The 24,009-nt window shown below is 39.7% G+C and overlaps 1 protein-coding gene across 1 annotated transcript in view; it reads right to left on the bottom strand.

Annotated features, from left to right (window-relative positions):
* Positions 1–22,977, bottom strand: part of STK31 (serine/threonine kinase 31) — a 35,914-nt gene extending 12,937 nt beyond the window's left edge. The window contains exons 1-14 of the mRNA XM_030444631.1: positions 22,860–22,977; positions 22,735–22,773; positions 22,594–22,646; positions 20,827–20,925; positions 19,798–19,872; positions 18,939–19,097; positions 16,919–17,274; positions 14,843–15,011; positions 12,890–13,005; positions 11,919–12,078; positions 7,169–7,291; positions 3,930–4,109; positions 1,364–1,480; positions 214–333 (exon numbers count right to left, since the gene is read on the bottom strand). Of these exons, the coding sequence (XP_030300491.1) occupies positions 214–333; positions 1,364–1,480; positions 3,930–4,109; positions 7,169–7,291; positions 11,919–12,078; positions 12,890–13,005; positions 14,843–15,011; positions 16,919–17,274; positions 18,939–19,097; positions 19,798–19,872; positions 20,827–20,925; positions 22,594–22,646; positions 22,735–22,773; positions 22,860–22,977 (1,884 nt within the window). The remainder of the gene's footprint in view (positions 1–213; positions 334–1,363; positions 1,481–3,929; positions 4,110–7,168; positions 7,292–11,918; positions 12,079–12,889; positions 13,006–14,842; positions 15,012–16,918; positions 17,275–18,938; positions 19,098–19,797; positions 19,873–20,826; positions 20,926–22,593; positions 22,647–22,734; positions 22,774–22,859) is intronic.
* Between the last annotated feature and the right edge of the window lie 1,032 nt (positions 22,978–24,009).

The following is a 24,009-nucleotide window of genomic DNA, read 5'->3' as shown; positions in this document are numbered from 1 at the left end:
AGTGCTTTATTTAAAAATAATAATAGTCTTTGTATTTAACTGAAATGAAGCATTGGCTAAGGTAATGTACAACTGCAATTCTCAAGCTTTAGCCCAACCAATATACTCCTAGTATTTCCTTACAAAAACCTGAGAGTTTTCAAAAGAAACTTCTGTCAGAAACGTTTACTTCTATAGATCAGTATGATAGAAATAAATAAGGCATAAGCTCACCTCAACACTGGCCAAATACCTGTTCTGTATGACAGTGATCATACTTTGCTCCTGATGAACTTTATTTATAATTTTATTGTAAACATTCATAATTATTCCCTTGTCTGCTTCATCATGCTCCTGGATTGAGTCACATAGAGGAAGATCAAAGACTGATAATCGTTATTCATTTATACAAACCAACATTTAAGATATAAAATCATTACTGAGGAATTCCACTGTGAATGGGAAAAAATCATTTATCATCATTTTCTCTCTTCTTGAAGAGATTCTAAAAGGGAAGTTAGCACATCAGAGTTCATCCAATAGTTTCAATAGAATAAAACTGACTGGGCCTTCTATACAAAGTTCAATTTCAGACTATGCATGCTATGAAACAATTATTTTTTTTTACGACAGGATAGTTAAATACACATGAAGCATTAAAGCATGTAATCACTGCTCTTAAAGACAGTCACTGGTTCTATCACAAAGGGCTGTCAGAAGCAGACTAAACTACTGGTTTGTTTTTTGTTGTTGTTAGCATTATGCTACTTTAGAGGACAGGTTAAACTTTTGCTGACATGATTATTCCCTGGCACAGTACAGAGTCTCACTCAAGACAATGAAAGTACCTCAAGGGGTTAGCAGAGGAAATTCTTACTAGAAAAGTTAAATAAATGGGAAAAAGGCTAAAAAGCACAGAAAAACATCAGTAAAGCAAGAACACTTGCTCTGTGCAATATCAAACTGATGAAAAAGTTCTCTTAACACTGAAAAAAGGAAATTTATCCATGCACATTCACCCAGAGAGGCAATCACGTTATCTTCAACAGAAACTTACTTTCCATCACCTGTATTTTCAACACAAGCACCCAAACTCAGTACAGCTCAGAGAAAACTTCTCTGCATAGAGAGGGGGGACACAGTTTTCCTAGTATTTCTTAGTTAAGTCAGTCATACACACAGCTACATTCCTGTAACACAAAGCTGTCCTCTGCCAGTTGCCTAAAAAACCCATTCTTTCCTCTCTAGGGAGCTACCTCTATCACATTTCCATAAAAAAAGACGCTGCCTTGTAGTAAATAAACTCATCTGACACATTAAGAAAACCTTTTAAACTGAAATAAAAGATGTATAAAATATACAGAAGTCATGACACATAACTTACTTTTAAGTCAGTATCCAGCTCCTCACAAATAGCCAACTCAACCTTTTGGAGAATTTCATCTGCACTGCCAACTACTTCCTCTAAATCTGAAGATGATTCAGACATCAGGTCAAAACACTTTAAAGAGAAAAAAAAAATTAAGCTTGCAACTGAAAGAAATCAGCAAGCAGACAGCAAAACATGCAAAAAAATACACAGAATTAGCACTACTGGAAATCTAATCAGGACTGGTGTTAGATCTCCTCTTTATCTGCCTCACACTTGAGTGAACAATTTCTGGAACTGAATTAAGATTCACCAGCTTAGAAGGAAGTTGATTCTTGCCATGATCAGGTTTTACTTCTGTGATCTCATTTTGATTTTTACCAAATATGAAACGGCAGAAGAAACCAAACTATTCTCTTATTGGATTTCATCTCAAAAGTTAACAGGTATACTCCCTACACAAAGTAGTATACAAGATACTCAATATGGCAGTTTCATTACTGAGGGGGCTTTCCCTTCCTATGCACTATCCTCCTGGAGATAAAGGCACATCCTGGGATCTGTTTCACACTTTATCAAGTGTGAAATAAGGTTAAAGATTTTACCAGGAAACTCTGAGAGTTTTCATAGAATTCAGAAATAAATGAACTTCAAGAGAAAAGATACAGCAAATGCCAGAGAAATATCAGTGAGATCAGCTTATAATAACAATGAACACTGTTTTCAGTAAAGTTTTGTTAGTAGAGTCTGCAGAAAGAGTTTAGCGTTACACTGGCAAGTAGAAAAGAAATTAAAATATGGTCCTCTAATTAACATGCAAGATACACAGTCATAATAGAAACCTGCAAACTCCACCTTGTTTATTTACCTATGGTGCATGTGCACTACACTGAAGACTGAAAATATACTGCCTCAACCTTAAGGGTTGAGAAAAACTTCAACAGTGCCATTTCCAACAGTATGTTGCTTCCCAGTGCCTAGAGTTGCATGCATCCTGGAAAGGAGCCATCCATTTTCTGAAAATCCCATTTTCTGTCATCAATTCACTGCCCATTGTAGATTTTGGTCAATGCCACATGAGATTCATTTGGACTCAGAAAGAGAGGAATAGAATCATCTTTTTACAGTAAGGGGAGGGGGAAACACTTCAAGGAAGCATTTGCACTACACAATTGCTCACACCTTTATCAAAAAAGGAGCCTAGAGGTTAAATCGCAACAGAATAGCCACATATCAAAAGCTGAAATGCTTAAGATGGAAAAAAGAAAATTTCTTCCTTGGTGCTCAAACCCATGCCAAGTCTGCATGTTTCCTTTGTCTCTGGACTATTTGCAGGAAAATTCAAATTTCAAATAAGTAAATCAAAGTTCACCCTACACAAACACACTTTAGTTACTTTCATACACACCGACTGGGTGCACTTTGAATTGCACCCAGCAATCACAGAAACCCACCTTCAGGTTTGTTTTCCCCCTTTAGTAATTGACCATAAGTATGAACATCTGAACATAATTATATTCATTAACATGACCTCTACCAAGTCCATACTGCTGCTGAACAGAATTTTATTATCAGGTCAATGAACACAATTATTCCTGAAAGTGTCTGGACATAGTAAATGCTCTCGGTACAAAAATATAAGGGTAGAAAACCTTTTCAGTATGAAAAGGCAGGTCCTTTTTGGGTTACATACAGTTCAAATGGGCAGAAAGGTTATGCTGACACAAACTGAGCACATTTAAATAGAAGTGCAGCAAGAAGGAGATCAAAGAAGCTCGGCCTGTAGGCCTGCAGGGAGAGCAGCTTACAGTCTTCCCAGAAAGGTTAAGAGTCCTAAATTCAGCAAGAACAGATACTAAGCACAGAGACAGGAAAGCCATTCAGTTTCATCACTCCTCTGCACTTTCTCTACAAGCAGAACTCAATGGATGGTAACCCACTTCCACCATCAATCTCCTTTTAAGGCAAGTAGCCCCCTCAACACATCAGAATGGTACTGCAGAAAATACTACAAGTCACGCAAACAGAAGTGAACAATTTACTTGCATAAATTCTCCACACTCAGCATTTCAATGAGAAAAATAATTCTATTATGTATGTGGCTGCAACTTGTACCTAGATCACATCAAGTCAGACTGGCTTCTTTAGTGATCTTTTATCACCTCCTGCAGTAGAATTTATGAACTAGAACCTTTTAAAATCTTGTCTTTCTATCTAAAGGCCACTTGAAAGGACTATTTAAAGCATTTCAGTCACATAATGAACAGATAGAGCACACCCATACAAAAGTTAAGCTTGCATAAAACAACTGATCTTTATACACAATACGTCCTTTCACAAGAAAGCGTAAGCTCTGGCTCACAGCAAAAGTACAGTAAGAATAAAGGTAAATTAACACTCCTTTCCTCAGTGCATTGCCTTCCCATCTGTATTTAGGCATTGTCATTTAGTGCCACTGCTCATATGCCCCATCTCCCTGCCACAGGTAGTTGAACCTTCTAATGCCTACTCTTCACAAGCTCATATCAGTTATCACACTTCATATTTTTCACCAACAGGAAAGATCAACTGTTTGCCTTACCTTTAAGGTGCCACTGAACCAGTCAGCAAGCGTTTGCAGAGCTGTGTCTGTTTCATTTCTGACACAAATTAATTTCTTAACTTTAAGATTCCTCCACTCAAAGAACTGTTGAAATACCTCCTCAGAGTCATCTGCTTCAGAACCTTGACCATACACCATCTCCAAAGAAGTAGACAGTTCCTGTGCATTAAGTGAATAAAAAAAAAATAGTAACACCCAAGTTTGTAAACCAGAAAAAATATGCGAGAGTGTACTATGGGGGTGCCGATCCACAGCCAGCTGAACATGAGCTGGCAGTGTGCCCAGGTGGCCAAGAAGGCCAACTCCATCCTGGCCCAAATAAGAAACAGTGTGTGCAGCAGACGAGGGAGCTGATCCTGCCCCTATACTCTGCCTTAGTGAAGCCGCACCTTGAGTATTGTCTGCAGTTTTGGGCACAGCAGTGTAAGGACATTGAGGTGCTGGAGAGGGTGAAGAGAAGGGAAACCAAACTGATGAGGGGTCTGAAGAACAGATTTTATAAGGAGATGCTGAGGGAACTGGGGCTGTTCAGCTTGGAGAAGAGGAGGCTGAGGAGAGACCTCGTTGCTCTCTACAGCTACCTCAAAGGAAGTGGTCGTGAGACAGATACTGGCCTCTTCTCTCTAGTGACCAAAGATCACCAGAGATCTCACACAGAAATCAGAGAGTCTGATTTCTCCCTTTAAAACATGGAAGGAAAAGACACCACAAAAGCTTAACATCTTACAAGAAGTCATCTGTACTCTAGCTTCCTCTTCCCTATGGATTGGATGTACTCATCAGGATAGAGAGCAAAATGAGGTTCAATTTATAATGCTAATGTTTCTCAAAGAAATGCTCTGACTCAGAAAAAAAGTGAACAAAGTGAACTTGTACTAAGAAACAAAGTGAGCAGCCAGACATCCAAGGAACACCTCTGGAATGGTCCCTTTTTTCAAAAGTCATTAGTCAAATTTCTTCTGATGTGCCTTTGTCATCACTCTGATTCCTAGGTGAACCAGCAATTACCTACGTGTCTGAGAGCTGAAGGCCCCTGTAAAAAATTTTGCAGTCTGTAAACTTTTATTTCCATCTACAAGCCACGTATTCTACAAGTATATAAAGTCTGGAGTCCTCCTCTTCCTGACATCAAACTCAAGTGCTATATGTATGGGAAAGGCATTGAGGTTGAAGATCAGGGTGAAGAGAAACCACTTTAACAATGGGGAGATTGTCAAACGAGTTGAAGAGAAAGTCCTATGATGACAACTATTTGAGATCTACATTGATGTTTGCAGGCAAAGTGCTGTAGCTCAAAAGAGAAAATTCTGTCTCAGAAGTGGGATATGACTGAATGAACTTGTGCTGTTGTAATAAACCCTTCAGCTTTCAAAATCCATTCTTTTATTTATCCACACCATTCCCAACCAGATGACTGAAGAAACCCAGTGAAAGACTGCTCAAAGTTTCCTTATATAGAGCATTTGACTTTTTCCTTTTCGTGGATTCTAGGACACTTGAGTTGAATCTCAGAGACCCTTCCAAACAACATCTATGTCATGTAGATGAAGAAAAACACAAAATCACCTCTCTCTCCTCCTATTGCAAGAGGTTTTACTCTCTGCATCTCTTCAGATTCAACAGCAAATACTATGGAAAAAGCAGTATGACAGAACTTACTTGTCAGAAGCCATTCAGACACTTGAAATACGCAGGTCATATGAGCAACCAAATTAAAACAGGCTGACACTGCTACCACAGGCCAGAAGGTGGCAGCAATTAACTCCCCTCACTGCGGACCGCAGATAGTGCAGAGGTGAGGAAGTTCCTCGAGGACCGAAACACCTCTTCAGCTCTTACATAAAACTGCAACCAAAGGCTCTAACTGATAGTCGGTAAAAACTTGTTTCTGTTTCCCTACTTGGAAGAACTATTTTTGTCTTCCAGCTCCTAATACGAGAGGATCATCAACACAGTTAAGCCAAAGCCTTGAATTCATGTAGCACACCAGCAGCATTTCAAAAGCATCCCCTCGAGTATTTTTTTAAGCTATTAAAATTTCACTGCAGTACAATTATCTGTGCTTAATGCCTACCATCTAGTGGATGAGCACAGCATAACCTCTAAACACACCAAAGAAAACAACCACAAAAGAGAAAACCCTTCACATCATACCAGAACTTTGTCTGAAGAAACGAGAGACACACAGAACTTCCAGTGATAGAAATCCATTAAAAGCTACCCACCTAATATCTTTTTTAATTAGACACCAATCTGCATAACAGGCTAGAACCAAAAGCTAAGAGCAAAGCATTTTTTGAATGGCATTGCAAAGTAATTCAATTGGTAACTGAGTAAGTAATTCCATGAAAATGTAAACGTTTCAATTTACAAATGCTGCTCTAACCTTATGCAAACTTATGTGCAGTCTGTAATCTTAGTGATTCTTCAAAAGAACCCAATCTCATACATATGTGGACAAATACACATCTGGAATTTGTACAGACAAGCTGTCAAATTATTGCCAACCTTTTTCCCTCTCTCCACATACACTTGCACAGTCAAAATAAAAACAAGTAGTTTTTCTGAAGTTAAAAATAAATTATTTCCAATAGCAAAGGCCAGAAACACCGAGTTGGTAGTATTTCTATTGGTAAGGTCCTCTTCAGAAGTTCTTGCTGCCCCTACAGAACCTATTTTCCTGTCTATTTGCCCACTTGCTGTTGTTGGTTTGGCTGGGAGGGAGAGAGACTCTTGGTATACACATGTGCTTCTGCAGTGCTTAACCCTCACCATTAAAAAAAAAAAACAATAGAAACATTTTACACTGTGCTACACCAGCTAAAACTACACAGCCATCTCAAAAGGCAGAGTGAGCAAAGTGCATAAACCAATCAAAAAATTCAGTGCCACAATTTGCAGGATAGCTCCAATGACTTTCTCTCAGTATCACCTGCCTTCTACATGTGCTTTGTGAAATCTTGTTAGTCATGAAACACAGAACCAGAAATGTTGCTCAAATCCAGAATAATAACTTGCCTCTAGAAACAAACACCTATGAGACCAGGATCACAAGTAATACTGAGAAGTACAGCTTCTCAAAGACATAACTTATCTCAGAAGTGTTATTTAAAGCTTCATCTACTACTGTTGATGTCTCTAACATGTTTCTAACAACTACAAACCACCTTCCACACATTCTCAAGTGTTTTAGAAGCACATAAAAGCAACCTCCTTACCTGTAATGTCCTTGAGCGCTCAGTCAGGGGCAGTTGATCTACTTCCAAAATTAATTCTTCTGCTGCTGAATACAAATTTCGCTGCAACTCATCTCTGCTGCTGATCAATTCATCTCTTTCAGCCTATGCAGAAGGAAAAGCAAGTCAGCAACTCACACACAAATGCCACTTACACAATGTGGAAAGTGATACAAAAAATCCCAAACATTTAATCCTGCAAAGTATGAATACTGCAATATATGCCTGACTAGGAATGAGTGAAAAGGCAAATTTTCTTTTGAATCTCTGCTCCTGTGAAAGGACCTCGCTGTACAAATACAGCATCCTTCAGAGTAGAAAAAATGTCTACATTATCAGATAACTGGAGAAGTTTATGCTTGGCTGCTGATACCCAGGGGAATCCTGTAACTGTAAAGTTAATATTTTCTAATTTTCCTTCAATTTTAACTGTATTTCAGAAATTAGAATCTGGATTATCTATACTTTCATACGTGCCAAATTATAGCCACAAAGTGAGATTGCAAAAGATCTCTTGATAGAAAAGAATACTCAGTAATGAAAAGAATCCTTTTACCATTTTTTTCCTCACCTTCTAGCAGGAAAGATCAGTAACCTATAAGCTCCTTACTGCTTACCTGCAGTAAGAGCATTAAACTAAAGACAATTTTCTAGAAACACATAAGTTCATAAGAGTAAGATATATATAGTGCAATCACATCACCAATGCTTTCTTGCTTTCCTGTGATTTAATGGTCTCATAAGCATGGGAAAAAAAATTAATCTTCCTTCACAGGTAAGTTCCAATCCATTTTTAGAGCCTATTTCTACTTTTGGCATCAGTTTTTAACTTCCTTCAGTTCAAGTTAATACTTTGCAATATACAGAATAACTTAAACTAGGTCTAGCATCAGTATTCTCATTAAACAGTTCTATTTATTCCACACTCCTACATTTCCTTGTTTTTTAATAAGCAACTGAATCGTTCCTTTTTTTTAAACATTGGTATGATTACTTTTTCATCCTTCCAACAAAAAAATGTTGGATATATAAACTACAGTCTCCAGTAAGCTTCCATAAAACACTATCTACAGCGTCTGATAAGTCAGCATTTGTATTACACCCTATTACTGTATCTGCCTGCACTGCCATCCGGAGAACTCCTTATTATCCCTGTTTTTCCATCTGTAAAGCTGCCACCCTCTCAGTAATATTTCATAGGAAAGCTGATTAAGTGATCAGCACCACTACCTTGCTATTTGGACTGAAATTTCTATGTCAAATTCTATGATGAGTTGAGAATATATCTTTAAGCATATCCACTGAAGAATGAACATCTTTTTTACTTTCATACAAACTATGCCCCAGGGTCTACCCCCAGTTCACTGTGTAGCTTGTTTTCAAGACAAACATTACAAAACCACTTTCTTAAGAACAAATCCTCCAGTTGCCCATCCTCCTTTTTGGAACAGTATCTGGGAGACACACAGTTATAACAAACCACATAAGATAGCAGAGACAATGAAAACAAAAATGATGCTATTTTCTCTGCACTCAAACTTTATTTGTTTTACTTCAATCCGTGACACTTACTTATGATGTCTTGCTTTGAGGAAAACTTCAGATATTAACTTCTAAAAGCTTACAAATGAGACTTGTGACAGTGAAAGAGAGCATCAGCACTTCAGGGAGGTTAAAAGAAGAGCATCTTGCTTGGGCAACTGAATAGCAAGATTTAACTCACTAAAACCAATTTTGACAGCTAGGCTGACAGACTAAGTTTGCTTACAGTCTGCTGTAGTTTAATAGCCAGCTATTTCATCCATCTGTCTGACTTCACTGGACTCCCAGTACACTGGATTGACATGTAGCTCATTTTAACAGAGCAGAAAACAAAGTTAGTGACATCAACATAGTCAATCACACTATCAAAAAATATTTGTTAGCATATCTGCAGTCCGTATAATTGAAGTAAGGATAACAGGCAGAGTAACAAGCACACCCTTTCACTTTGTGCATCCTGGACACTTCCTGTACATTAAAATAGTAGCCAAGATTTCAAAGACCAAAGTCTTCAAAATACTTAAGACAAATTCTGCAAAAGCCTTGTGTTGTCCTGCTTCCAGCTGCTTCTAATTCATATTGAAAAGTAAATTAATTCTTCAGAGATCTCTACATTTCTAAACACATTCTCATTTGTACATACTTTGCAATACTCAAGAACTCTGGGAGATATATGACATTTAGCAGAACTCCCATCTTCTTTATTTTTCCCCACTTTAAGTATTTGTGACAGTATCAAGGCCAACTTGCTCTCTTTGGATAACAGGGATTTTATTTACAACTGCTCTTGAAAGTCACAAGATGCCATGCCACTGTTCATTTACACCTTAGCTCAGGCAACCACCAATGATGTCAGAATAGGCAGGGAGAATGCCAGAAGTGTGTTGTTCATTTCTGAAAAAAATGAGTTTTCAAGTGATCATAGAATCACAGAATTGGCTGGGTTGGAAGGGACCTCAGAGATCATCAAGCCCAACCCTTGAACCACCGTTGCGGTTGCTAGACTATGGCACTGAGTGCCACATCCAGTCTCTTTTTAAATAGCTCCAGGGACGGAGAATCCACTACTTCCCTGGGCAGCCCATTCCAATGCCTGACCACCCTCTCCATAAAGAAATTCTTTCTAATATCTAACCTGAACTTCCCCTGGCACAACTTAAGACCATGCCCTCTTGTCTTGTTGAAAGTCGTCTGGGAAAAGAGATCAACGTCCACCTGGCTACACCCTCCTTTCAGGGAGTTATAGAGAGCGATGAGGTCTCCCCTGAGCCTCCTCTTCTCCAGGCTGAACAGCCCCAGCTTCCTCAGCCTCTCCTCATAGGATCTGTGCTCGAGTCCTTTCACCAGCCTGGTTGCCCTCCTTTGGACCCACTCCAAGACATCAATATCCTTCCTAAACTGAGGGGCCCAGAACTGGACACAGTGCTCGAGGTGTGGCCTCACCAGCGCTGAGTACGGGGGAATATCACACCTTGTCAGCACAAAACAGAGGACTACATGAACAGACATGTGGAGCTGTCAAAAGCAGCACGGTGCTGTAAGCAAAACTTCAAGTATTTTGGCAGTGCAATGCACTGCAACGCACCATGCAGACACAACTTCATTATTAGTCGTTCACAACTGAAACAGGTGACCATGTCCTGACTGTCTAACATGTTAAAAAAAAATTAGTCCATCAGAAACACCTCAATTGCTCTTTGAGAATGAAACCTCTTTTCATGACTTTTCTTGTGTAAGTATGATAATTAAAAGGGAAAAAAAACCCAAAAAAACAAAAACCACACATACCTCAATGATACTAAAGCAACCTTGTCCTCTATTGAATAAATACTTTGAGACTCTCCAGTCACACCACTATGTATCTGCATCTGTCCTAACTCTTGTCCACGTTGCTTTCTTTCCCCTTTATCCCCAGCCCAACCAAGTCAAACTGGAAAAGGGAGGCAAAAAACAATTCTAAGATGGCTTTGTTTTATTCATCTGCTGTTCAGCAAGGTTTGTGGACCTGCTGGAGCTCAAACACTCCAGCTAAGCTCCAGATAGTTGCAACTGGTATTATTTCACTTGGGATCAGGAATTCACCTAAGGGAAGTTTGTCCCAGTGAATCCCTAAGCAGCTCCTGGGTACCTCCCAGTCATAGCATCACACAATGTCAGGGGTTGGAAGGGACCTCTAGAGATCATCTAGCCCGACTCCCCTGCCAACGCAGAGTCACCTCAGGAAGGCCACACAGGAAGTCATCCAGGTAGGTTTTGAAAGTCTCCAGAGAAGGAGTCTCCACAAGCTCTCTGGGCAGCCTGTTCCAGTGCTCCAGTCTAGCTTCCTTCTACACATTACACCCCTAAACAAATCACAACACTAAAATACCACCTGCTTATTAACACTCATCTTAATGCTGTCAGGTTTAAACATCTGACTTAGTTTCTAGTAAACAAAATAATTTCTTTTTCCTACAACAATCAAGTGTATGCTATGCTAAAGATGTTCTAATATTTTTACCTGAACTTGCTTGGGTTCATATCTTAGCTCATTATTTCTAGTCCATTTCGTGAGCCATTAAATTCAGTGTAATATTAATTCCGTGTAATGTAAACCCAGTGTAACGTTTAAAATGTTATAGGTTACACTTGAAAATAGTCACAACACATTTTCTGTCATTCTCCCAGAGGCTCAAGCATCATCCCTTCCCTGCATTACAACGGTGGCTGCCACTGACCCAGGAACCTCCCCGTTCCCAAAAGCGGCATCGCAGCCCAGGCAGGCGTTTTCAGACGTGTGGTTGCAGAGAAGCTGCAGCAGATGGCAGCTTTTCCCTGTACAACAGCATCTGCCTCTTCCTGTGCCTCCCCATGAGAGGGAGGCATATACCAAACGGTGGCATGCTGCTTTAACAAGAGGTTTTAAAGACATAGACGCTGCAGCTGCACAGCTGAAGCAGTTTCTATGATAGAACAAAAGCCGTTTAGCTACCATGTTCTGATTTCCTTAGATTTCTTTACAAAATCCAGGGTGTCAAAAAGTATAGCTGTAACAGAAAAAATACCCCTCCACAAATATGGGCAAAGGTAGCAAAGCCTCCCACGTTATCTAAGTGAAGGACAGGTGTTTCCAGTCATACTTGTAAGACTAAAACTGGCTCTCAATGACAGTTAAATTATAGCTTTTATAAAAAAAGTAATTCCAACCTACCACGTTTGTGCATAACTGAATCCTCTCTTGAGCTAAGTCATACGCTGACCAAATCTTCTGCAACTTTTCCAAGGAACAGGGAGCAGTGAGACATCCCTCTGTAACCACTTCTATGGCTTGTGAGAGCTGCTCCTCAAAACGACTGCTCTTGTTTGAATGCCTAAGTTGTAAGGAGGAAACAGCATTTTACCAGGATTTTTCTTTTTCTGAGCAATTTAAAAACCAATGCTATTCAGACCCCTTGAGCATACAGATTTTAAGCTAGCACCTGCCATGTTCTTAACCTAGATTCTTCCAAAAGTAGAAGTAGCAATTTGTCTCATTCAGCTATTAAATCTTTTATTGCAGAAAGAAGAACCAAGAATACATTCATTACATCTCAGTACTGACAAGGTTGTACACAAAAATTTGCTCCTGCTTTTAATTCCCCCTTTGTTCTATTTCCTCCCTTGATTTATTTTTTACTTACCTTCCACAAACACATACACCAATACATATTTCTTCTTAAAAGGAGTTGATGGGTCATTTCTATTTCAGGTCTTCTCACTGAAGTTTTGCCTAATGGGAAGGGCAATTTGGGCTATCCAAAGAGATAACACCTCAGCCCATGGAACTCTGACTACCCAGTTACTTGTAACAACTAGCTGCATTTACTGATTAGCATTTCCTTGAAGATATTGCAAGAAAAGTTTTAATTACAGTTATAGGTAAAGGAGCAGAAGTAACTGAAGTCAACTGGTTTTGAGAAGCAGGCAACACAAATTACAATGTGAGCTTCCAAAATGCTCAGATTTCAGCCTTGCTTTTGGGAAATACTCCTCTCTGTAGAGAACACTGAATTTTTCCTTGAAAATTAACATGCAAAAAAACTTTTGGGAAACAAAAAAAGCATGCATGCCTTTAAGAGACAAACAAGACAATGATAAATAGTACTATATTAGGGAAGAAAAAAAAACAAAACAAACACATACCTAGCTTCTTTCAATGCCTTCATCTTAGCAGCCAGACTCTTCATTTTCATTCCAATGAAAGTACGTAAGGTTTCCTCATAACTTTCAACAGTTTTTCTGGATGCTTCTTTCTCCCTCTGAATCATTTATCATTTTTGGAGCATTGTTTCAACAAAGAGAGATAAAGATAAATCAACTGTCAAAATAGTCAGCCAGGTTTACTAACATGCAGATCATAACTTAGACTTTTGGATACTAAACACATGCAGGCATATACACACACACAGAGCTGGCCCTCTTCAAAACACTAACAAAATGTCTAGAAAGACATACAAACCAGTGAGAATAATTTGACTTTCTTTAATAGCTTCTTAAAGGTTAGTGGTTTATTTCCTTCCTCTCATTTCTGTAGTGATGTGTTCAAGTGTGTTTCTTCAGCTACTCCCCACTTGCTATCAAGCCTTCAGACAACGTGGGATTTTTGTCTTTCTTTGCTGAAAAATTCCTACCCATTAGTTCAGGGAAATAAAGTCTAAGACCCCATTAAACTTACTTCCATCACTACCACACTTCAAAATGATGGAGCAAAACAAGAACTCTCACCGTATGTACAACCATCCTGGCTATCTCACAAGGAACAGTCTTAAGACAAAAGGAGGAATAATCTTGACCCAAAAAAAGCCCACTCACATCAGGCTACATTCAAGGGGTAAACTATATCTAAAAGCTCTCATAACACAGCAAATGCTTTTATAAACTCCACTTTAGGAAATAAAACACTGTCTTCAAAGTCACTCAAGGATTTAAATAGTTCTGTATTTACAGGCGAGCTCTCAAAGTTTCATGACTGCAGAGGGTTTTAAGTACCCCTTAAGGTCACCATCACACATCCTCCTTCCACAACAAAACATTGCCTGCATTTTAGAAGCGATCAAGTACTTTCTTTCTTATAAGAATATCCACAACCTTTTCTTTTACAGCAGTTTACTTGCATTCAACACAAAGAAGTAATTAAAATTCATAGGGAAAAAAAAATAATCAGACTATAAATAAGAAATGCTTCTATGAATTCTTTGCTTTCAAGTTTTTTTTCTTAGCTGCAAACATGCACTACATTGTTTGTTAATTTAGTCAGCATAGAAGTCCACAAACATCACTATCTTCAGTTGATGGAATCTGTGCACTGACAGGTTAGTATGTGTAGAAGCACAGGATTTCTAGGTAGAGATGACTGAGTAGCAAAGCTGGTTATGAATAGTTTTATTCCACAAGAAAGAAAAAGCAGATTTTCTTTTGTATCTGCAGAGATAAAAGTTTGCAAAATAATTTTCTGGATTCATGCAAATGTTGCATCCTTACACACAAGCTCTTCTTACTACCGACATTTTTGACACTAAAACATTCACAGCATTTTTAAGCCTATCAATAATTTAGTGCTGTCCTTCTCAGATAGTGCTAGGAACTTCCTCCATAAAGAAACATAAGCAGCTTTTCTACTAAGAAGCAATTAAAGAAATACTGATTTTTTCTTTTTAAACTGTTCTAAGATTCCCCAGCTGCTATGACTCTGTGGTGCTTTGGGATTTTCAGCTCAACACACAGAAAGCTGTTTTTCCCTTTAAGCAAGTGAAGAGGGGCAAGAATTACAACCTTATACACAAAGCATGTTTTGTAATCAGAAAGCACAAAACTCCATGGCCAAAATTAACACCAGCAGCCCAACCCGCAGTTGTATTAAGTGCAATGCAGGGCCAACAAATACACCACAGGGAACTAAGGTCCAACCTGGACTGAGGAATGCATGGTGACACACACTGACAACACCTCCCTGCACCAGGGCAAGTCAAATCTTCAACCACTTTAATCCTTCTGTATTCCAGACAACAGCACACAGATGGACTGCTGCATGATGAAACCTTTAGATAGCAGTATTATCAGAAACACAAGCAGCATCCTCTTTGTGCTTCCACATACCTGAAGTTCATGTTTCAGCTGTTGAACTTTCAGTTCTAGATCCTTCTGCCTCTGCAAGAGATTTATATTCTCCCTTCTGAAATTTTCTTTATCTTCAGAGAGCTTCTGACCTGGCCTTATTTGTGCCAAGCTAGTGTCCGACACTGAGGCATGAGCTGGCAATTTTTCCCTTTTAAAAATTAATTAAGAGGAATTAAAAAACAAACAAACAAAAAAAATCCCAAACACACAAAAAACCCAAACAAAACCATCAATACTCATTCTTTCATCCTACTGTAGTTCATGACTACGGAACACCACACCAAGACTACAGAAACACCTACACAAACATGCTTTACTTCTTCGGAATTTGTATCCCTCTCCACATCAGCCTTTACAAACGCACTGAGGACAAAACCAAATAATTTGAAGACAACCTTTAAGAAGTTTTCAGAAACACTAACCCAAAAATCTTTCCCATCCAAAACACATCTTACAATGTTACACTTCATACCCAGAGAACTCATGGGCCATTGTAATTCAGACCTTCTACCTACTAAATAAACCAAAGCACTTTAAGGTTAGTGTTTTGGATCTAGACCCTGAAAGTTACAATGAAGAAGAGTGATGTGAAGCCATCTGTCTCAGACTGCTCCACTAGACCCCACAACTTCACCTTCACTCACATGGCTTTGATTACATCCCAGCTTCTTTCTTTCCCACTTTCCTTTGCAGCATACCACCCCAAAAATGGCAGCAATGGGCAAAAAGTTTAAAGACAACAGAATATACAGAAATGGAATAAAGAATCTGCTGTCTGGCAGCTGCTCAAGCCAGTCAGGATAGCTTTGTACAGGGAAGGATTTCTTTCTAAAATACAGATTCAAGATGTACCTATAACCCAAAAAAAAAGGCAGATCAGAGGCACTTTACTATAAATTTAGACTTTTTTGAAGAGCATCTCATTTCATTTTAGTATTTAACAGCACAGACTTGCCTCAATCATAGAATCATAGAATTTTCAGGGTTGGAAGGGACCTTTAAGATCATCTACTTCCAGCCCCCCTGCCCTGGGCAGGGACACCTCCCACAGTGATCTCAGTGTAAAAGAGATATGTGGAATATCTCTGGTATGTGAAAGAGGTGTGTCCTCACGTGATTTATTAAAACATTTGAAAAAATCAAATTATGGATTATTAGTAAATTCAGAACATTTTTGGGGGGGGAACATAACTTCTTACACCATCTCAACTTTCGGAATGCCAAGTACCATCTTTCCCTCCCACAAACATTTTTCTCAGCAGCCTGTTGCCATGGCAATCCTAGCAGCTGTAGTACAAGTCTCTTTAAAAAGATTTCTGACAACTTTAACTGCCAACTTACCACTATCTCTTGTCAATGTAATTACAAGTTGCAGAGGTGTCCTTGTTCCCTAACGCTTACTTCAAACTGTGAATTGCTGTCTTTATTTCTTACAAGAACACAGTTATATTCCTACACAAATAAATCACCAAAACATGTTTGTCCTTCTAGGTGGTATACTTCTATATTAAAAACTCACTGGACACAAATATGGAATGGAGTTCAGTAAGAGGACAGTTACAAGAAGTCTTAAGGATGAGCCTATGGAAATTACACAGATGCTAAAATGAACATCACTGCATTGCCTAACACTGCAAAATCTGCTAGATACCCTGCAAACTTCACTTTCAACTAAGCTCTCTGGTACCTTCTCATCTACTTACTAGGTGCTACCTTCTTTTTCAAAATCCTGCATGCAGATGTAATTACAGTCCGTCTCTGGAAATCAAATGATAAAGAACAAACTATCCAACGAGCACCAATGCAAATGAACAGTTTTCTACAGATTAATGTCCTACTTCCCAGCAGCACAGCATGCACAAACATGCACACACACACACAGGCTCACATATACAACCTTTCCACTAAGTATCATTATTACTTAATGCTGGGAAGACAGAAATTTACTAATTTACATGTTCAGTTCTCCCTCCACCTTCTCACATACCCACATCTCAGCAACTAAGCTAAGCAGATCACTCATACTAAGTTTTTTATGGGGTCCCACTTCCTTACTTTGGGCCAAACACACGGTTTCCAGTAAAATACTGATTCTTGGAGCTGGCAGCTACATGGTCAAAGCGTCCTTTTGAAGCGCTGTTCAGCACACGATCGGGCCTGTTAACCCACAGTGGAACTGGAACTTTTAATTTCTGATGTTGGTTTTGCATGATGTCTGCTTTCCTGTATTCTGTGTCTGTAGTGTTCCCTGGAATTGTGCACCTTTCAGCAAACCCTGCCTTGGCCACCTCTTCTCCAATATCTGTTTTTTCATATTCTGCCTGGACAATAATGGTACCATCTTCATGCTTGGCTTTGCGATGTATTTTTATTTCTTTTTCAAAAACTAGGCTGCTCAAGAATTTCTTCCCCTGTAAAATAAAAATACACTGAAGTTGTGTACTTCATAAACTGAATACTTCGATCTGAAAGCAGCTATATTTCTCCTAAGAAAAAAAAGGACACGTTTAAGACCAAAATGCAAAGAGCTACACAGGTAAAGCTTATGTTTAACATTTATTCTGTAACAAGGCCATGTCTCTACAACTACAGCTGTACCTGGTCTTCATCATCAATAGAATAGCTCTCCCACAATGATCAGATCTGAAGAATTTTATATCATTTGTATCTGACAGAAATCTAAAGTCCCATTAACTCACACGAGAAGTCAGCAGGCAGACTACCCAAGTCTTTCAGATGACACTAGACCAACTATTTGTTATACAAATAATATTACAAAAATATTTTCATTATTACATTAACAGCCTTTCAATATGTGGTCCAGAAGCTGAAATGGAACACAGCAACAAATTTAATTGTGTATCTACCTTGTGGAAATTTACCTTACCAGAATTACTCACTTAAAAAATGTGGAAATGCCAGAATTGGCAATTATCAGTTTAATCAGTAGTAATATCAAAGACAAACAACTTCAAAAGACTGAGAAATGCACTCAAGACCTTCACACGGTATCTGAAAGGAAGTTACCCTTTATTCACAGGGTTTTTCTCTTTTTGCTCCACCACTTTGGAAAACAAGCTGGGTTTGCTAAAAATTAAGAATGGAAGGACTGGGGACAGGAAAGCTACACCAAGCAAGCATATAAAGCTTTTTTACCTCAAGCAACAAGAACTGATGAAAAACAAACAAAACCCAAACAAAACAAAACCCCAGGGAAATGAGAACAGGTATTTTCACCTGTCTTAAGTAATCACATTAAGCAATGCAAATAGGGCCACAGGGATGAGACCATAGAGAAGGGTCTCAGGAGCTCTTCTAAACTAGAGATGTGACACAGCAAGCAGGGCAACCACTTCCTGCCTCCTCCTTAAACTGCTGCTCCCAAGCCATCAGCTGGTGAAGCAGACTGCCAGTGACAAGCCTCAAAGCAGCACGCCATCAGTACTATAAGCAGTATCCCAGAAAGGGACAGTAGTAAAACTTGAGGCTAGTAAAAACCTCACCACTACTGTAACTCCACCAGCAGTAACCAGCACCACTCAAGAGGGCTCAAAGCTTTCAACAGTCCTGTTGGCATTAGCTCCTGAGACTTTCATGTTCATTGCTGTCCAGGGACAGCAGGGTTCAACTACCATTCACATTCACCTACAATTCTCTCCTGACCAAACCTGTGCAGTACCCCAGGAATGACAACATTCAAACAGCTCACAGAGATAAGTCAATTTATTGCAGGTTCTGTGGTCAAGGAAGGTATTTTTCTATCTGAAGAGAAAGAACAAGAGATGCTTGATTTCCTCAGCACCAGAAAGCACTTGGGTGAGTCAGAAATAGACCTGAGGCTCTAGACAGAAAAAGCATACTCTAAAAATCACCTTCCAGCACAATCTGAACTATTTTTGACAGAACAATTTTCATTTCTAGAGTACACTCAGGGCAACAGATCAGTCCTTCCCAGCATGTTCTGCCTTCTCAGTTAAACACCCAGCTCTTAAAAGACTCCACCTGGTGACACTGTTCTGATATTTGGCAGCATCTGTTACAGATGACATAATCTGCTTCAAAATCTGTTACTCACCTGGTCAAACATATTTAAGTTCTCATCAGTTGACAACCGCAGTCCCCAGAGCCTGTACTTCTGAGCAACACTTGGACACTGCAAGTTTGGTGGAATTTCAACTATGTCTGATCTATTCAGAACCTCAGAATTTCCAAAGTCAATGTATAATACCTGACACTGCAACAATAACATAAAATAAAAATCAGCAGAGGTTACACAAACCTGCAAAACATGCAATGATAACTACTGGAATAGAAGCATTTTAACACACCTGCATGTTGCAGAGATCAGAATATTCTGTACTAAGCCTACACATCCTTCAGAGGAAGAAACTGAGAGAAATCTCTTATGCTGGTACTAGACTAAGAGCTCTGTGACAAAACTTTTAAGTAACAAAACAGATCTTTGCTGGATTTTTTTTTCTGTAAGGGATACAATGAAAGCAATATAAAATACTTTATTCAGTTGACAGCTATGCAATCTAGTATTTCAATGGCAACCAGCTTGATTGGAAACTGCCATTTTAAATAGAAGTATTACTGTCTCTATCAGTATCATCAAAAGATGATTAACAGTTCTTTCAGGTCATTTGCATCTTTGCTAACATGTCACCCAAGGGCTGCCATTTTCACCACTTTGAAGTTTAGAAATTATATTGCTTAAGAGCATGAACTACCACTCCTGAATTTATCAAGAGATTCAAACAGCACTTTGCAAGTATGTTACGTTTTGCTAGCATTTTCATCAGCATTTTTCAAAATTACAAGTCATCTGAAATGCACACACACAGCCAGGTTTCAAAAAGAGAAAGAGCTGCATTTATTCCTATCATCTAGAACTGATATATAATTAAAGATTTTTTTTAAATAGTTCCTGCCTTTTCATGGTTGATCACTTGCTGTACCATGCACCTGTACCAACATTTATCTTCGGAAAAACAGGCAGCATAAATCTGAAAATTAGGAAAAGAGATCAAGAGTAGCATTCTGAAAATACAAGCAAACCTCAAAGTAGCATATTTAATGCATTACAAATCTTATTTTTATACTGTCCTATAATTACCCAAAAGCAGCCTGAAAACAAAGTAATCCAATCAATACCCTATCTCTCAATATAGTACATGCTACTGCTTTGCAAACAATTCTCTACTCCCAAAACAACAGATCAGATTTAAAATTGCTGCTAGAAAACCACATTTGATACAGCAGGCTCCCCTGGCTTTTCTGCCAATGTGTTGCTCAACATTTTACTGACACCAATGGCTTAGTAAGCCCGAAAAAGGAACAGGCCAGTCATACCACAAACACACTGGCTTTGCTGTTAGTGCATTTTCTTCATGTTCAAAAGGAATGGAAAAGGTCATTTACCTGAACAGACAGTTGAAGCAAACCATTTTCTTTAACCCTGTCTTTGCAATAAGCCTTAAGTAGCTAACACACTAAAACACAAGTTGCCATTACTCATTAAATACATCCTTGTTACCTTCTTAAGAGTACTCTGTCTGAACATTTAACATTGCAAGTTTTTGTAAGATCTTCTCTGCTCCATGCAATAGGGTAAAGAATTACTTCTCTGAAAAAAAACTGCTCTCTTCTTAAGGACAGTCCACATCATATACTGGACAATAAAATAGAATTCAGTGTTCTGTGTGTTACTTTCTTGTAGTAACTCCCTAATGTTAAAAAAATGCTATGGTTGCAGAATTTGAAGCACAGAAAGACTTAAACTTGCTCACACCAGCTGAGCATTTTCTTTAGGAAAAGCAGCAGTTCTCAAATAGATTGTAAGAGAATACAGCCCACAGCATAATCAAAAATCAAGAAAATACTGAAGAAAATGGTTGCATAGAATTAAGTCTTCCAGATCAGGGTGAGAAACAAACTCCACACATGTACAATCTCCTTACCTTACTGAAATCAAGTTTACCAAACACTGCATTAGCCCGAGGACAAGCTTCTGACAGCGCGTAAGTCAAACTCAAGAGGTCATTTGATCTACTGACATTCTAAGACGTGGAGAAAAATGAGACACTTTCAGTAGCTATGTGATAATTTAAAATTAAATCAAATTCCCAAATTAAATCAAAACAGCTGCCCTCCTGTTGAGACAAGTAATGCTCCACCTTAAGTATTCATCTATTTTAGTCACACTTGTAAGCCTGCTCTCATTTTCTTCCAAGAATCAATGAAATGGATCAAAGGCAAGTAATGTACCCCAGAGAAATAGTTTGTAATTAACATTTTTAACAATTTAATTACCAGCTTCTGTGATCAGTATACAGATCTTGCTTATCAATCCTGCCTCACAAATTTTAAGATGTATTTGTTGTTCTTTTCTCTTTCTCTCCATAATACAAGGAGACAACAGTTCTGGCATACCCCTTGTTCTCCTTACATGCAAGACTTCGGTTTTGGTTTGGCTGAGAGAAGCAGAGCCTTTCGATTTACAATCTGGTATCTGGTATCTGGTATCTTTCGATTTACAATCTGGTACCAGATTTACAATCTGGTAGCAGTAACATAGCACTTATTAGACAACATTCTACTCGTAACTGAAAGGAAAGGATCCAGAGGTCAGAACAGGAAACACCAGTGTAACTAAACATTTGACTTACAAGAACATGCCTAACTTTTGCATCTTACAATATTAAATAAAATACTGTGTCTGAATCTCAGAATGCCAGGTAAGAACCTAAAGGAGAATTATTTATGACTAGTACATCTTAAAAAACCCTTTATTAAAAGAAACTGCTCCATAAAGAGAATGAGTAAAGTTTGGTTCTACTCCCCAAATAACTATTAAGAGACAGCATTACCACCTTGCACTGTCTCAAACCTACCCAGGTGTTGACTAATATGCTCACATCACCTAGCAAGGAGACCAAATAGAAACTGTAAGCTGTGGTACTCCTGGATTTTCCCCTCTCCATGCAGCACCCACATTAATGAAAACTACTCAGTTTCAGGACTTTTACTTTTCCTCATTCACCCTTTCCAACATCCTCCTGTTCATCTACACTCCTGTCCACCTACACAAAATCTCAAAGGACCTTGCATCTCTGAAACATCTCCATGCCAAGCTTACTGAAACTGCCTCACATGCTCAGCTAAGAGGGCAGGGCATACACTCCCAGCTCCCCCTCCAACTGCCTCCTACAGTATCCTACAGTTAACAGCAAATACTTTAACCCACAATTTATTTTTTCAGCATAGCTTCTACCAAATATTCAACAAAACCCAGCTACCATTCAGATGGATGGATGAACTATTCTTTCAGCATTTCAGAAAACAGAGACTGCAGTTTAAAAGGGCACAATAATACTAATACTTGAGGTTCTGAAAGCTAAAACGCTGTTATTTTTTTAGACATTAGGAAGAAATTCTTCACTGTGACAGTGGTGTCACAACAGAACTGGCTGCCCAGGGAAGCTGTAGATTACTCATCCCTGGAAGTGTTCAAGACCAAGATGGATGGGGCTTGGAGCAACCTGGTCTTGTGGGAGGTATCCCTGCCCATGCAGTGGGGTTGCAGCTAGATGATCTTTAAGGTCCCTTGCAACACAAATTATTTCATGATGATTCTATCACTATTTAGTCTAAATTCCACAGAAACCTGAGGGGAGGGAGATAAGATTAAACACCTCAGTTAAAATCAAACAGTTCTGTGAAATCACCTGTGCCCAAAATGTTATAGCATCTTCAACATGGCAGCCCACAACATCTTCAGCTTGAGGGAGAAGAAAAAAAGAAAGAAAAATTAATTTTTTTTCAAGTGTTAAGACAATGTGTTTCTTTCAAAAACCACCGCACATTACCTTTGTCACACTCTGTGTGTCCATCCATGGCAAGAGGGTCTGAAACAAGATATTTACCGTTAGAAGAGCAATTAGGGTATTTTATAGAGGACCGTGGTGCGGGGATGTACACGCACTCACCTCACAGGCCCGCTCAACTTGCACCTCAGGGCTTCGCTTCTCAGCCGACTCCCTCTCTCCCACCGCCTCCTCACCCCCACGCTCTTCTTCAGCCCTTTTACCTGCCAAGGGAAAAGCACCCATTTCTTAGTGAAAACCTTTCTATTTTTTTTTTTCCTTTTTTTTTCTTTCTTTTTTTTCTTTTTTAAACGTGAGAAAGCGCCACAGATCTAGCACGGCAGCGCCTTCCCGCCCGCAGAGCCGTGCTCCCGCCTCACCGCGCTGCTCCTGGGAACCCCCGGGTGCAAGGGCCGGGTGCCAGCCTATCCCCGATGGAGCGCAGCAACCCGGTCCGACCCGACCCGAGCCGGCCCTACAGCTCCCGCGGTGCCCACACGTGCTCCCGCCGCTGCCGCCACAGAACCCGCCCTGCGCATACAGTCTCCGCTCCCGCCCTACACAGACCCCGCCGGCGCCGGCGCCGGCCCCGGCCCCTTCCCGCCCCAGCCAGGCGGTGCCTGCCCGCCCCTTCTTCAGGGGGACCCGTGTGCTCTCGTCGTGCCTGCCAGGTGGCAAAGCGAAGCTTTCAGTTCATCTGTGTTGCAGTAATGCGTTGCACTCACTGTTCCTGCAAATCCGTAAGTGTGTGCCCGGACCCGCCCGTCACCCCCACTGGACAGGGTGTCAGTCAGTGCATGGTGATCTCATAGCGGGGAGACCCTTCAGTGGCCTGAAGGAGGGCTACGAGAAACCTGGGAAAGGACTTTTTATTACGGCATGTAGCAATAGGGGAGTCCTAATGGCTTCAAACTGGAAGACGGGAGATTCAGGCTTCGCGTTAGGAAGAAACAACTGTGAAACTGGTGGGACAGTGGGAAGAGCTTGCCCAGGGAATCTGTAAATGCCTCCATCCCTGAAGTGCTCAAGGTCAGGTTGGACTGGGCTTGGAGCAACCTGGTCCAGTGGAAGGTGTCCCTGCCACGACAGGGTTTGGAACTGGATGATCTCCAAGGTCTTTTGCAACCCAAACCATTCTGTGATTCGGTTTTGAAACACGAATGAGGCAGCAGCAGGGAGGCTCTTGTATTGATACCCTGCCTGCCAGCCTCAGCATACCCTTGCAACGTGCCTATCTGATTCACCTTCTGCCAAGTGTCAGTGCTCATCTTTTGGTGT

The sequence above is a fragment of the Calypte anna genome, chromosome 2 (assembly GCF_003957555.1).
Source record: "Calypte anna isolate BGI_N300 chromosome 2, bCalAnn1_v1.p, whole genome shotgun sequence".
NCBI lineage: Eukaryota > Metazoa > Chordata > Aves > Apodiformes > Trochilidae > Calypte > Calypte anna.
This window is presented reverse-complemented; position numbering and strand designations above follow the sequence as displayed.